General features: G+C 38.4%; 1 protein-coding gene across 2 annotated transcripts in view; it reads right to left on the reverse strand.

Annotated features, from left to right (window-relative positions):
* Positions 1–7,863: 7,863 nt before the first annotated feature.
* The window catches only part of ZBTB38 (zinc finger and BTB domain containing 38), a 36,251-nt gene continuing 28,287 nt past the window's right edge, over positions 7,864–15,827 (reverse strand). For both annotated transcript variants that reach the window (XM_089509138.1, XM_089509139.1), the window contains exon 2: positions 7,864–15,727. In XM_089509138.1, coding sequence (XP_089365264.1) covers positions 12,158–15,727 — 3,570 coding nt within the window. In that variant the 3' untranslated portion in view covers positions 7,864–12,157. The remainder of the gene's footprint in view (positions 15,728–15,827) is intronic.

Here is a 15,827-nt window from a genome sequence, read left to right on the forward strand (position 1 = left end):
GGGAGATTCTTATGCTTTTGCTGTGTAGGATGCATGTTTTATGCAGAGCTTGAAAAGATTACTTTTTGGACTGCAGTTCCCAGAATTCCACCAGCCAGCTGTAGTCCCAAAATGTAACCTTTCTTGGCTCTGGGTTCCTTATATATGAATTGATCTTTCTGCTCAAGAAAATACATTTACCAGAGATGAATTGGGAAATAAGTGTCATCCCTGTCTGTGAAACAGGTAGAACAAAACTATAGACTCAGTATGAGGCACAGCTTTCTGTCCTGGGGTCAGATCAAACATGTCTAGAGTTGTGCCATTAAGCAAGTGCTAAAAATTATTTTGAAATTGTAGCTATCCCTATACTCCAGATAGAGTGTGGAGCAGTAATTGTAGCCTTCTGAAATGTATCTGGGCTGAAAAGTAAAAAAGTAAAAAAGAATTAAGATGTTAACTCATATTCACAGTGGCTTAGTGTCATCCATTCCCAATTTGCAATAACCATGGCTCCAGGAAGAAACTAAGTGATAAAATATACAGTAGCTGCTTTGGGTGGACTGCAAATGTAGCATATGAATCAGTTTTTTAAAAAACCCAAGTCTTTTGCGAAGATGTATTTTTAGCAGCATAGGAGTAGGAGGATATAAGCAGAAGGTTTCAGAACATTCAGTGCAGATGGATATATAACTCTTGGATACAGATTCACTATACAAATGGAACATTTACAGGAAAAGATTCCTTTCGATGTGATATAACAGAAGAGGAATATTTGGGGCCAGCAAAATTTGGTATTAATTAGCAATCAATAGTCAATGGTGCTTATTTCCAGTTATCAGCTAGTGATAACGGACTCACTAAATCATATTCTGCATTACAAAGCTGACAGCCACAGAGTCATTGCCACATAGAAGTACATTGTAAGGATCACTAAAATGTGGATGGCTTAGTAAAAGGGTGAACAATTACTTTAATGGGACCAGTGACCATCTTTCAGGTTGACCAAGTAAGTGCTCAAGGGCCACTTTTTAATTTGTTTTGTGTTAAGGGCTTTTAAATTAAAAATTAACAACAAATTTGTAAAAGAGATGAAAATTTATCTGAAATTCTCCATTACATTTTCCCCATTCATTATTAGCAAATAAAATCTCCTCAATTATTCTTATTATTAAATTTATATTGATACATAAATGTTAAATGTACCTGAACTCCAGGCCACAAACAAAACCTGGGCATTCAGGCTCAGTACAGGAGCACACCCAAGCAGCGAACCTGAGATTTCAGGGGGAGTGTAACCACATCCTATTCCCTGGTCTGCCTTCCGACTGACCAGGAGTGCCTCGGTCTTGCCTAGATTAAATTTCAATTTGTTCGCCCTCATCCAGATCATTACAGACACTGGTTTAATAATAATAAGCTTTATTTTTACCCCACCTCTCTGTTAAAAAGACAATTGAGACAGCTTACAATTAAAAGAATCCATACAAAACCCAACATCCCAGTTATTCCATCCCTCCCCTAAAACATCAATTAAACAGATAGTACAGAAAAGCTTCTTAGGAACTGGATGGGAAGAAGAGAGAGTGTTATGTGCATCAGTGTAATGATGTCATAGAACCTCCAAACTCAGATGATATCTCCCAGCAGTTTCATGTAAAATATTAAACAGCATGAGAGGCAATACTGAGCCCTGAGGTGCAGTGGTTAAATGCCTCTACTGCAGCCACTCACAAACCATAAGATTGTGAGTTCAGTACCAGCCAGGGGCTCAGGCTCGATTCAGGCTTGCATCCTTCCGAGATCACTAAAATGAGTATCCAGCTTGTTGGGGGCAATTAGCTTACACATTGTAAACCGCTTAGGGAGTGCCTAAGTACACTGATAAGCAGTATAGAAATGTACAGTGTGCCTGCTTCACACGTGGGCGTGCTTTATGCGGGTTTCAGCATACGCTGAAAGCTGCACTGGGAGGGAGGGGTGGTGCATCCCATAGGGATGAATGGGGCGCTGCCGCACCACCACATCCACGACCCCATTCATTTAAATGGGGCTCAAGCATACGCATTATTTGTTTTACACGGGGGAATCCAGAATGCGCACTGTACTTGCTATTGCTGAGAGACACCACAGAATAGTCACCAGCATGTCAAACAGGTTTCCCTCAGCACCACCTTCTGAGTCTTCCCATCCAAGACGGACCAGAGACACTGTAAAACAATATCCCTGAGCCCCATCTCAGAGAGGCCACCCAGAAGGATACCATGGTTGATGTTAAAAGTTGCTGAGACACACAAAACCACACACAAAAAAACAACAGAGACATAGGTGCGTTACAGACCCCCCATTTGGGGCGGCCTGTATGCGCTCCTTTCCCTGACGGATCGGGGCCTTAGCTGCCATAGCGGCAGCCCTGAGGCCCCGATCCGCCATTTTTCCAGGCCGCGGGGAAGCAGCAAAAGGCTGCTTCCCCACAGCCTGGAAAGGGATGTCCTTGAAGGCTGCACCAGCGACACAAAACCAGGAAGGAGCTCCGTTTTGGAGCTCCTTCCTGCACTGCGGAAAGGGCGCCACAGGCGCCCTTCTGTGGCACCAAGACATTATGTCCGTGCCACCCCGTTTGGAGGCGGCGCGGTCATGACGTAATGGTGGTGCCCATGTCGAATGGGTGCTGCCATTTTATATGTACTCTGTATGTACTAGGGTTGGGGGCATCTCTAAGAGACGCCTTGAGGCAAATAACTCAGATCTGCTGTGACTAGGATGCTGTAGCTCATACAGGTCTGGTGCATGTAACCTTGACCCCTTCTTGCCCAAACCTTTCTGTTTGTGCAATCTAAGACAGGATCCTTGGAGAGGTGGGAGTCACCACATGCATACTGGACCCATGCCCTTCCTGGCTGTTCAGGAGTAATTGCTATGATAGCAGGGAAAGTCACAGGGATCAGTATTTGATTATGAGTCAGAGGAACTGGCAGTAGAAGGAAACATCATCCCCAATATGTAAAAACAGTGAAACAAATCTTGGATAAAAAGAATAGTGTCATCTGTTATGTATGCAGGCCATTTGGACAAGTGAAACAACATCAACAGCACAATCTTACATAAGTCTTCTCAGAAGTAAGTCTAAGTTATTTCCAGGTAAGGGTGTAGACAGTTGCATCCCTAGTAAGCATGAATACCCGTGTGTGATCTTGCAATTATTTTATAGCAAGGAAGGCTTTAACAAAGATATAAAGGTATGTTTAATGTAACTTTGACTGTATGCAATCCTACTGAATCACCCTTTTATATTCTATAATTATGAAACTCTAAATTCCTTCCTTATGACTAGATAGCATATCCTTCTTTAGTAAGGGACACTAGTGTCCCAATTATGGAATATTCCACAAAGAGGTTTGCTTAGTGCCTAAATTGTTGTTCTCGTTATTATGAAATAATTTTCATTTACGCAGATATTTTAATAGATCTTTTTGCTGTTGTAATTTGAGCAATCGTAGCTTGTTTGTACAATGTGATTTGAGGGAATGGTGGCTTTAACTTTCTTTGTATTTTGTACTGATTCTATGTTGTATATGTATATATCTGAAATCTAATATGTTGAAGGCAAGTATACAGATAAATGTCATGTGCAAAAATTGTTGTCATTGTGTGCCTTCAAGTTGTATCTGACTTATGGTGACCCCCAAGGCAAACCTAACATGGAGCTTTATTGGCAAGATTCCTTATGAAACAACTCAGTGAAGCCCAGTTTTAAACAATTTATTTGACAGAATTTGCCAGTTATGGACATGATTCAACCCATTAAGGTAATTGTGACAAGATCCTATATACATGTTTATTCAGAAACTGTTCAGATGGAATTTAATTGGACTAACTTTGAAGTAAGTGTGAAGTAAGCAAGTAAAGTAAAATGTGTGTTGATTTCAGCGAGTGAGATCAGTGAGATTTAGGTACATGCTGAATGTTCCCACTGTAATTCATGAGTTTAACTCTGGAAAGATCACACATTTACTCTGCATCCCTCAACTAGTCATATGTGCCCATCTGTTCTTTATCTGTGTTCTCTGCTGGTCAGCATAATTCCATCTCCCTTCTCTAGTAGGTTTAGCTTCTTTCTTTTCTTTTACTTACAGAGGAAACCACTTTCAGCAGAAAAAAAAGAGACCATTATATGTACTATGTTACAATACATCCTCCTTTCCCCAGATATATACTCTTTTTTTAGAGCTAAAATTGGTGGATTTTTACATATGTCTGGGTTTTCTTACAAGGTCCAGACCAGAGGAAGTGGGCAATCAAGTAGAAAAGGTTTGAGAAGAAGGGAAAGAAGTCATGCCAGGCTAAAGCAAGGTGAGGGAAGCCCCCTAAGCAGCCAGCCTCAGCCTCACAGGGATTACCGAGTGACTCACCAGCTTCCAGCTGAGGCAGCTGTCAGAAGAGAATGGGGAAAGGGAAGGTTCTGGACTAGCCAATTCTATGTGGCTTTTACTGAGGACCTTGACTGACCTAATGGGTTTTGTTTTTAATTCCTCCCTCCCCCTATATTTGCACAAAGTGAACCTGAAAAAGACTTGTCACGAGATCATTGTTTTTATTTGTACAGATAACAAAAGTTCTATGTTTCATTGTGTAATATTTGTGATCATTTGAGCACACTTCATTTTACAATTAGGTACTGAAAATTCAATTGCAACCAGACCAGTTGTTGGTATTATTAAATATCTCTCAATAATCAAGAAAATTGTTGCTATTTAAATATAATGAAGATTAGGAATATTTCCAATGGCAATTATCACAGCTTATATAGCAGGAATATTTAATGTGAGAGTTGTCAGAGTGAGGTTGGTTTGAAACAGTGAGATGGTAATTGTACCTTGTCCTTGCTTTCCAAAAAAGATAACCCTGTACTATGTGTGAAGAGTGAAGCATTGTTTGAGTGAACAGGCTGAGTCTGCCATTTCAATTCAACACAAGTAACTGCATACAACAGCCACTAAATTGACATGAAACCATTTTCCTGTAGAACAAACATTTCATCATGTGTTTTTCATTTGCCAACTGTCAATGGATCAGAAACAGCTGGTGTGCTATGACACCATGTACCATTCCTCCTCTGCAGTTTCTATCCTGTTCTTCAAAATGTCAAATGTCTTTAAAATAAGTTTCTAGCTTTCATGGACAAAGAGGAAATCTCAGTATCATGTTCTCTTTGTCATCGGTGTAATTTTAAAAATCTAATTGCTTGTACACACAGATAAACAGGAAGATCTGCAACTTTGGGTGGCCCCATGAGCTGTGCTGGAGTCTCTGCAAGGTAAGAGGTGCCTGGTGATTTTGGGTGGTGGTGGGAGGTTGGTGATGGACTTGAGGATGAAGGAGGAATCTAGCCAAGTGTAGGAATCCCTGCACTCTGGGTGGCAGCAGCATCTTCCTTCTCTCCCTATGCAGGGTTCGAACTCCTAACTTTGGCACCTGGGCGGATTTCCCCAAAACTTGGGGTCGGATGGGTTACACCTCTCTGCCAACTCCCTTCCATAGTCCCTCCCCCAGTGCGATTTGATTGAGATCCAAATGTCATTCCCATTTTTTGAACATGATTGCAAACCGATTCTTTTCAAAAGAACCTCCAAATGATTCGCCTTTAAAAAAAAGGGATTCTTTTACATTTGCCTCGCTTCACTTCAGTTCTCCATGATTCAATCTGAACATAGTTGGGTCTGAAATTGTTTCCAGTGTGAATGAGGCACATATAAACCAATCAGCAAATAGGTTTAAATCATAGTGGGAACGGGCCCTAAATACCCTTCCCACGAAAGCAAGTCCCAGTATTCCATAGGCAAAACCATGGTAGTTAAAATGGAATCATAGCACTATAACTGTGTAATGTTAAAGATGTGGATCTAAAATGGAGGATGTGTGATAATGCAATATTTCTGTTAACAGTTTTATGGTATTCCATAGTTGTTTTCTAATGTTGCATCTAGGAGATTATTTAAACATTTCTAAATGTGTACCTTAACAACAGTATGTTCTCTATGTAACAACTATTATATTTTATTACTAACAGAATTGTGTGATCCCCACTCTAAACAAAACAATTTCTTGTGAAAATAGTTGTAACCTTGCTCCAATTAAAAATAAAATAAAATGAAAGTGTACTCAAGAAATATAAAGTGGAAACATAGAGGTGAAATGGAAGAGAAAGAGTAGAGCATACTGTCATATTACCCAACAATTCTTGCAAACACCAATCTTTCTGAAAATAGTTAACAAAATTCTCACTGGGTAAAGGACAGAAGCCACCTCGATTTCACAACCAGAAGGAGATTTCTGAGTGCTTCTGGTAGTAACAAATGAAAATGTATTTGCAATGCTGTATTCATTCCTTTTTTTGCTGTTGTTGCTTTGCTTTCAGTTTTTTGTTTTCACTTCAATCCAAATGTCAGGATTGTATATAGCAAGAAGTTTCTACTCATTAATCATTTGAATGAAAAAGAAAAGAAAAGAACATCCAGCAACAATATCTTTTAAAAGGTCCTGTGGAATACTGCTGGGAGACAAGGGCTTTATTTGAATCCCCTCCTGCCCAGTCATTTATCCTTGCTTTAACAGATTCTTTCTGAAACCTTCTTGCAATGCACTTATCCATATTATTAGGTTTCTCATGGTGCATTTATTATACCATGACAGTTAAAGTGGTGTCAAAACAGATTATTTCTGCAGTGCAGATGCAGCCTAGGAATAGGAAGGGTAGTGATGAAAGAACTAGAAAAGATCCTAAAGAGTAAAGATAAACAACTGAACACTAAAGTTAGAATTGTCCAACCCATTGCATGCCTCATCACCATGTACAAAAGTGACAGTTGGACAGTGAAGAAAGTGGACAAGAAGAAGATCAATTCATTTGAGATGTGCTGCTGGAGAATAGTGTTGAGGATAACGTGGATGGCTAAAAAGCCCAAGAAATGGCTCCTTGAACACATCTCCCTGGGAGCCAAGATGATTAAATTGAGACTGTTGTACTTTGGCCACATCATGTGATGGCATGACTTATAAGAGAAGACAATAATGCTAGGAAAGGTAGAAGGTGGTAGGAAGAGTGGAAGACAGCATGTCAGATGGCTAGACTCAATTAGGAAGGCCAGGGGCCTGAATCTACAAGACCTAAGCAGAGCAGTGGAGGATAGGGAGCCTTGGAGATGTCATCCACAGGGTTACCATGAGTCATGGTTGACTCGAGGGCAGTTAACAACAACAATCCAGAAGATCTGTCACACTGTGGTGTTAACAACAGGACACTAGAGGATGATCCATCACATTGACAAGGCAGTTATAGAACATAAAAGCATATTCTTCTAGGGAGTTTAAAATGTGAAACTACACACGCTTAGAAGATTTCTCTTTTAGAATCAGGCCTGGCAAACTGCCCCTGTCCTCATATATCAGGAATGTAGAGGTAAATGTAAAGCATGGAATAATCAGACTGTAGCAAGATAAGAAATTGTGTGCTTCACAACTGAAATAATTCAGATGGCCTATGTGTTTTCCCCATAAGAGCATGTACTGCAGGGTCTAAAATCACCTAACTGAACACTATTCCAGAATAAAATGTTATAGTGAGTGTAGCTTCCTAAACATTATTAGTTTCAGGATATCTGGCTAAATATATATTATATAGAGCTGGATAAAATAACAAGGTATTTGTGGGAGTAAAACCTCAGATATAAGGTCTTTTTCTTATTACTGAAAGAAGCCCATTATTGTAACCATCAATCTTGCCTAAATAAAGAAATAGGAAACTTTTCATTATTCTGAACACCAGATTTTAATAGTTTATTACAACAAAATACATTTGCCATTTTATACTGAACCACTGTTTTTAACAATATGTACTATCAAGTTTTAATTCTCATGTGGTCAGCCATATTTTAGCCATTATGCTGATACAATAAAATTGCAATAATGTATTATAAACATACTGTTGCCATCTTAAAATTGTTGTTCTATAAACTGTAGTAAACAGACAAAATAACAAAGTTATTGGGTTTTTAAAATCAAAATATACAAAGCCCCCAAACATAGCAGAAGCTGTTTTTCCTCATATGAATTATACAATTATAGAAAATACTTGTAAAATTATTACTATGTATAAATATTACAGATTGGTGGCTTTGGTCTTGAATTGCTAGCATATGTATCATTTTAGAAAATGCCATAACTTCCTTATTATTTTAGGTACCATGCTACACCTAGGCTACATTTTCTAACGAAAAGGGTCTAAAAACAAAACAGATATAGCACAACCCCAAAAGATTTTCAATATACAGTTACCTTCTTGCAGTGCTGATATCAACAGTAGGATATTTACTTCCTGCTTATTTTCTTTCAAAACCACAATCTGCTAAGGGTAAATATGTGATCATTATATATGTAATGGAAGTGAGTATATTTGTTTTAAATAATGTGCATGAACATACAATGAGCAATATCAGTGGTTCTTAACTTTTGGGGGGCCATGGTCTCCTTTCAGAATCTGATGAAACCTCCTCTCTTTATTATGGCAATGATAATTGTACTATACTTCAATCTATGCCATTCTTTGCTTGTTTGGGATGAAACAATCGCTTAATAGCATGATCTAACATCAAAAAGTTTTCTTTACCACAAAAATAAAAGCAAAGAAATTGTGGATATTTTTAACACAAAGTACTTGAACTCCATGAAGCTCAACCATGAATCCCCACAGGCTAAGAATCTCTGAGCTAAATTCAGTGTTAACCTAGAGCAGACTGACTGAAATGAACGACAACTTATTAGGCACAATTTATGTGTAAGTCGCATTTTTTTCTCAAGGAGATTACTCTGCATTTAGCCCAAAGCCAGTGTTGGGTGTAGTATTGCAGATATTATTTACTGCTTTCCTACATTATAGTAACCCGTAGACTACAGGTTTCTCAGTTCTTCCAGGACTTTCAAATGTATTGTATTGTATACATTTAATGGACAATGAATCTGTGAGCAATGCAGTTTTATGTCTATGCTTTCTGCTTCTTAATATACCAAATAAATCTCTTGTCTGCCTGAACATTTTTCTTGCCTTTTCTTTATTATTTTAATTTACTTTCATGCCAGCTCTGTATCATTTGCCACTCCCAGTATGTATGAAACAAACAAATCTTCACAAATATGGTAACTATAATACCTGCATATTTCTGGTCTTCCTCTTTCTGTTACTGAATATGTGACACTGTCCACTTTGATCAATGAAAGTGGTGATGGAACATATGGGCAAAGGCCAGATATATTCTTTGTTGTATGAATGTTCATTGTCTACTAAAGAATCTTCCAGGAATTGCTTCCAAAGATCAATGATCAATTCTCTGATTAGCTGGCAGCTCTTTAATGGAAGAACACAAGCAAATGTTCCAAAACCAGAAGTGGAGCCCCTCCACCAGAAAAGTCACCACTGATGGTGGTGGTAGTGGGAGATTTATCTCATACATTTATCTTGTACAAGTTCCATAGAAATTTATGAGTGAAGAAGTCCCAAAGCTCTGATCCCTGAAGATGCTTTTCAAGAGCATAGATCTTCTTGTATGGGAGTTGGAAAACTAGTGTGCATCTTTCTAGAGTCATGAAGGCAACACAGAGTTTCTTTAGACATGGATATAAGTGCAAACTTTTATTCAGGGAGGATGGTAAGCAGGCTTCTGTAGGAACAGCAAAATATTTATGTAGAAGTGCTCTTAACACAGATTTGTAGAGTCCAGCAGCACTCACTGTGAAGGCTTCAGCTTCTGCTGAAACATTTCTACAAAAGTTAGTTTTTAAACTGTTTTTAAAGAGTTAAAACCAGATTAAGTGCATTCAGCTGAGCTGATGAAAGTAGGCTTTCCTGTCCTTTCTCCACATGGGAGATACTTATGTTTGATTTTCAGTGATTCCCCCTTTCTCTTTAACATGAGCTTACCCCATTCAGTAGGGTACCCTGATCCTTGCTACAGATGAGGATCTGCCATGGAGAGGAAGAACAGGGAAGTTCAGCTTAGTTGTATACATCTAAATTGGTAGCTAATCTTATATACTGAAGAAGAGATACAGTGTCCAAATAAGCAAAATGAAAAGATAAAGAAATATTGACAGCTCAGTAATCAAATCTTTTGTACTACTGTTACATAAATACTTGATGTTAGGAATGGAATGTGGGTGCCATACAGTTTCTGTAAACTAGCTATGTGGCTTGCATGACATTATCCCACTGAACCTTTCAGGGATTCAGTAGTAAACTGGACTGAACTGGTTTAGGAAGCCATAGCCATCTTCTTTTTGTTGTGTGCCTTCAAGTCATTTCCAACTTATGGCAAACAGGGGTTTCTGGGGCTGACAGTGTGTGGCTTGCCCAAATCACCCAGTGAGTTTCCATGGCCGAGTGGGGAATCAAACCCTGATCTCCATTGTCATAGTTCAATGCTCAAACCACTACACCATGTTTATGATATTCTTATCATGCCATAAGTAGACTACCAGCTGTATGATTATAAACTCTTGATGCCTATTTAATGTAAACCCCCAGTGAGAGCCTGAACCACAATCCAGTAAAATTAATTATTCCTATATGATTCTCCCATAAATCTAAGGGTGCAAACTTTCTCTGTCCCCAAGATGTGACTGATATAGATGCAGCTGTGTATGTGAAGGGGGAGTCAGCACAGAGTAGGTATGTCAGCTTCTGGGACTGGAGTGGTATGCAGCCATTGGCCATATTCATGGCTGCTGGATCTGGAAAGCTTCCACTCAGTCTTCCTTGCAGCCCAGCAACAGATCAGTAACTAAAGAGAAAAGAAACCCTTTTCATCCCTTCCGAGATCACAATTTTCCCATCGTAAATAAGAAAAGGAAGGTAGCAATATCATTGGAGATGGCTGGGGGATGGAAGGGATTTTCAGCTCCTGCCTGTGAACCCTAGGTTGTGTGTCCCCCTGGACCTCCCAAATCACAAGCTATGTAGCCCTCAGTGCTCAAAATTTTGTTCACCCATGACCTAAAGCCTCAACTGAGGCATCTTCTCTCCTCTTCTTGGAACAAGAACATGTTCAAGCATAGGGGTATAGGCTGTAATTTTCAGAAGAAGCCCATGTGTTAATCCCAATATGCATTTTCCCAACTGTCTTTTCCCCTCGTCAGTCATTTATGGGTTACTGCTTCTTAGAGGAAAAAATAACATGTGGATCAAGTCCCTGTGCCAGGGGTGGGTGGAAAGAAGTTTCATTGCTTGAATGTTCTGGTGTATGTATGTGTGGGCAAAGACTGTAAGGGGCGGGAGGGAAGAGGTTCTGTGTGTGAACTTCCTTCCATGTTTGCAGCTGTGATCATTGATGAATGGGTCATACTCTAAATAATTAAACTTCAGTCAATTGTGGATCAAGCTGTTTGTCTGATAACACTAACATATAATGAGCCTGTGACACACTGCCATATACTTTTAATGGTATAAGCATTTATTAATTATTATTGTTCTTATTCTCATTAGCCCTCATAAGGTTGCCCTGCAGGAGCTTACTTGGGCTTTATAATATATGGATGCATTTCCACCACACATAACAAACTTTAAAATCTTTACCAGATGCTGTACAGTGCATACATTAGATTACAGCTAAATTAAACTTTCAAGTTACATGATTGAATTTGGAACAAATTAACATTAAATTCTGGATATCAATACAGGCTGTGATTTCTACAGTCTATTGAATAAACTCTTAATATTTTCATACTCTCCATGTATATAATTTACCTTTATTTTGTCCAGAATGGTTCTGAGTCTTCACATAATCATAATATGATCTAGTTCAGTAATGAATTACTTTGTAATAGCAATTTAAAAGTTTTCAATTACATATATTCTTGTTTGCCTGTATATAAGTGTAGACTTATTCTGTGGGACATAGATGTCTTTTTAGATCTCTATTGGACCGTCATACTATATGAGAAGTGCTATACAATTTCCATTTTTGCTTGTCTGGCACATTTTTAATGTAATATATGAAATATATTTATATAGAAATACAATACCTCATGTTTTAGAACTTCCCCCATTAATTTGTTGTACTTATGTTCTTTTTAAAATTTTCTTTGTTCTATGTTTTTCTTACTTAAAGTCCAACAGCCGATGGATAGTCTAAGTACTACTTGCTTCATGCTGCTCTGCACCTATATTTTGTGTTAGTAAAGGTTTAATTGTTTCCTGTTTATCTGAGTCAATGAAGTGATGACTTACAAATGGCTTACTACTTTCGTTAAACAAATAATCATTTACATCTTCTTGTTTGGGGGTTTTGAATAAATGCTTCTTCTGATGCATTCCAAGTGCTGCTGCTGTCTTGCAAACTTTGGGACACTGAAAACATGCATATCCTTTGCCAGTGTGTTCTCGCTTATGTCTTTGCTCATGGTTTCTTTTGGTAGAAAGGTATAAGAAACTCTGGAAGCAGAACTGGCAGTGGTAGCGCTTTTCTCCTGTGTGGATTCTCTCATGTATTTTGAGTGTCTCATTTAGACTGAATGCCTTTTTACAGTATTGACAGATGAAATCCTTTACACCTGAATGGATGCGTTCATGCTTCTGTAAGTTACCTGATATCGAAAAGCTCTTCCCACAGGTTTTGCAAGTATAGGGTTTCTCTCCTGTATGGCATCGCATATGCATTCTTAGAGCAGATGGGCTCTGGAACTTTTTTTGGCATAATTCACAGGTATAGGACACAGATGTAGTTGTATCCCAATGTAAATGATCCTGGGCTTTTTCAACAGAAGGGTTATCTTTTTCACAGAGCTCGCAGTGCAGGCTTGGCATATTTCTATCTTCTTCTTGTTGAGGGACTTTTTCTTCAGGAATGTTCCTAAGTGCATAGCTTGAGACATGTGTCTTTTCACTTTCTTGGCAAGAATTTCTACTCCTGTATTTCTCTCGCCATCTTCCCTTTCTCATTTTCCTTAGTTGTTTTGATTTCTTTTTTGGTTTGTAGTTGTAATACGGCCGCCATGGTTTATCATTGGAGTCATGATCACTGACATCTTCACACATTTCATTGAGTTCAAGGTAGTCTAACCTGCATACTCGAGACATGCTTCTCTCTCTCTTCTCTCGCTCTGTAATTTGAACTGTATGATTGTCTTTGGATTCATATTTAGATCTTCTGCTTTTTCTGTAAAACAGTTTGGATCCCAAAATATGTCTTTTCACAATGGCTTCATTCCCTATTTTAACTGTTATTTGACAAAGAGGAGCTACATTGCTATCAGAAGATGTTCCTGGCAATGCAGGTTTTGCTATGTAGGTTTCTGTCTTATTTGAAGGTTCAAAAGCATCTGTTGATGTGTTAGAAGACATTTCTGCATTTGCCATATACTTTAATTCTTCCGAAGTCTCTTCTTTGTTGTATAATGACCCTCTTTTCTTCTCCTTATTGCTTCTTGTTCTAACATTGCTTTGGCTATCCTCTAAACCATGTACATGGTCATCACTTGCTACCTGGCTGGCTGTAATGTCTGAAATTTCTGAATTACTTATTGCGTTGACAGCATTGCTGTGCATGATTACAGAGGAAACTCTACCACTATGCATGATGACAGAAGATGCTGAATTATTATAGTTAATAACAGACGTTGAATTGTCATTGGCATTGCTGTTGCTTATAGTTTGAAGAGAGGAATCATATTCTTGAGGGCCAGAATTATGCTGAGTAGAGGACAATAGTCTTCCAGTAGTACATGTATCATTTTTAAGGTCTGCTTCTGATGCACCAGTTTCCCAAGAAGAAATACTTGGTGGGTTCACAAGAGTTGTTGTTGCATCACTACCTGAAGATGTATCCAAGGGCATAGTTGTGTTTGGCAACATACTGTGCGGAAAATTCAGTGATGGCAGTTCAGAAGTGACAGTGCTCTGAATAATGCAGGTACCACTAGGATCTTCATTATTAACTTGTATGTTTGCTTGTATGCTTTCATATGAAGAGTTCCCATAGCTCTTATATGGTGGCCTTTTGCATTTCATAGGCAAAAGCCTATAAAGTTTGTAAGGATAGACACTTGGTTTCAAGCCACCATTTGCAGTCTTCTTATTTACTCCAAGTCGGTGGTCAATTGCATGGAAAGACTTCTGGTGGTTTTTGAGTATATAGTATGTCATAAATGTCTCAAGGCAGAAGATGCACTGGTATCGCCTTTCTCCTGTGTGCCAGATTTCATGTCTTGTACGGTATTCGGCTAATGCAAACACTTTGTTGCAGTAATGACAAGGGTATGTTCTTCTCCATGAATGAACATTAGAATGTCTTCTGAGGCTAGACAAGGTAACATAGGTACGTTTGCAAACGCTACAAGTATAAAGTACTTGTCCATCAACAACTTTTACAAAGTGGTCTGTTTCTGGCATTGTGACAGAATAATCAGCAAGCTCATTTTCACTTATTGTGGGCTCTGGGCTAATATATGAAATGCCAGTTGTTCCATTTGAAGTAACAAAATTATCCAAGCAACTCTCTTCATTTTCACAATTGTCTAATCCTCCACATCCTTGCTCATGTGTCTCTAGTCCAACTGTGCTTTCAAACTGTTTGCTACAGTATTTGCAAACTAATGTTTCTTGAGCTTGTGAGTGAAGCTGGAGATGGGTGCTGAATTGAGTTCCATCACTGAATGTTTTAGTACAGCAGTTAGAGTTATAAACATGTGGAATGACTGCAACTATTGATCCAGAAATATGATCTGATTTAGTTTCATCTTCCCTGGAAGGCAGAACAGTGTCCGTATTTGGATGGGTTTTTTGAATAGAACTGGTGTGATCATTTACTAGTTTTTGATGACCATCGGTATTGGTTCCCTTGATAATTGATAGCTGTATTGAAGGTATATTAGAGGCCTGGGAGTTAAAAACTGTCTTTGATGTACTAAATGTTTGAGAGACAGACTCAATAAGAGGCATCAATTGGCCAGTTTCAGAACTATCTTCACCCCTTTTACCAAGTGGGCTACTTTCGTGGCAAAAGGAATTTTGTTGAAAAGCATCACAACCTGCAGTAACAGCATAGGAATGCTCAGCTAATGTACTGGTTCTCTCAACTTCTTTGCAACCATCATTCTTTTGTAGTCCAATACCAGATGCTTTATTTGTTTCTGGCATTTTTTTAAAACTTGCTCTGAGGTCAAGAGGAGAAAACAAATTATTACAATTTTCAGTTTCATAAATGGAATATGCATTTGTAATCCTTGGTCCATTTGTGACTGCTGAATCTTCTTGTCTTTTTTCTTCTTTCACTTCACCTTTTTCATTATTGCAAAATGAATAAAGACAAGGAGAATTTGAAAAGCTCTTGTCTGTAAGATCTTCTAGAAATGATATTCCCAGTTTTTTCCCTGCAGCTGCAAGGTCTAAAACAGTCTCCTGTCTTTTAACAATTACTGTTGAACTGTAGATATAATTAAGTATTTCTGTGAACACTTCGGCTTTAAGATCATCTAATTCCAGTACATGTCCAGAAATGCAAATTGCACGACTCCAAAATATATTTTTGAAATAAAGGCTTGAAGCAGCCAGAACATTGCTATGGGCTTTAAATTTGGTGTCTTCCACAATGATTGTGACATCACATAAAACACCTCGAATGCGTTGTTCATTTAGAACAGAAAGGACTGTGTCACTGTGGAAATCATCTTTGAGATCTTTTAGGTGAGACATGATGGTCATCTGTTTAAAATAAGAGAGAGAGAGAGAGAGATGTTAATCCATATTCAACAATGTTATTTTCTGTTTATGAAAATGTCAGAATCTTTATTTGGAGACATAT

The sequence above is a fragment of the Sceloporus occidentalis genome, unplaced genomic scaffold, assembly GCF_023333645.1.
Source record: "Sceloporus occidentalis isolate IW3139 unplaced genomic scaffold, rSceOcc1.0.p SCAF_2, whole genome shotgun sequence".
NCBI lineage: Eukaryota > Metazoa > Chordata > Lepidosauria > Squamata > Phrynosomatidae > Sceloporus > Sceloporus occidentalis.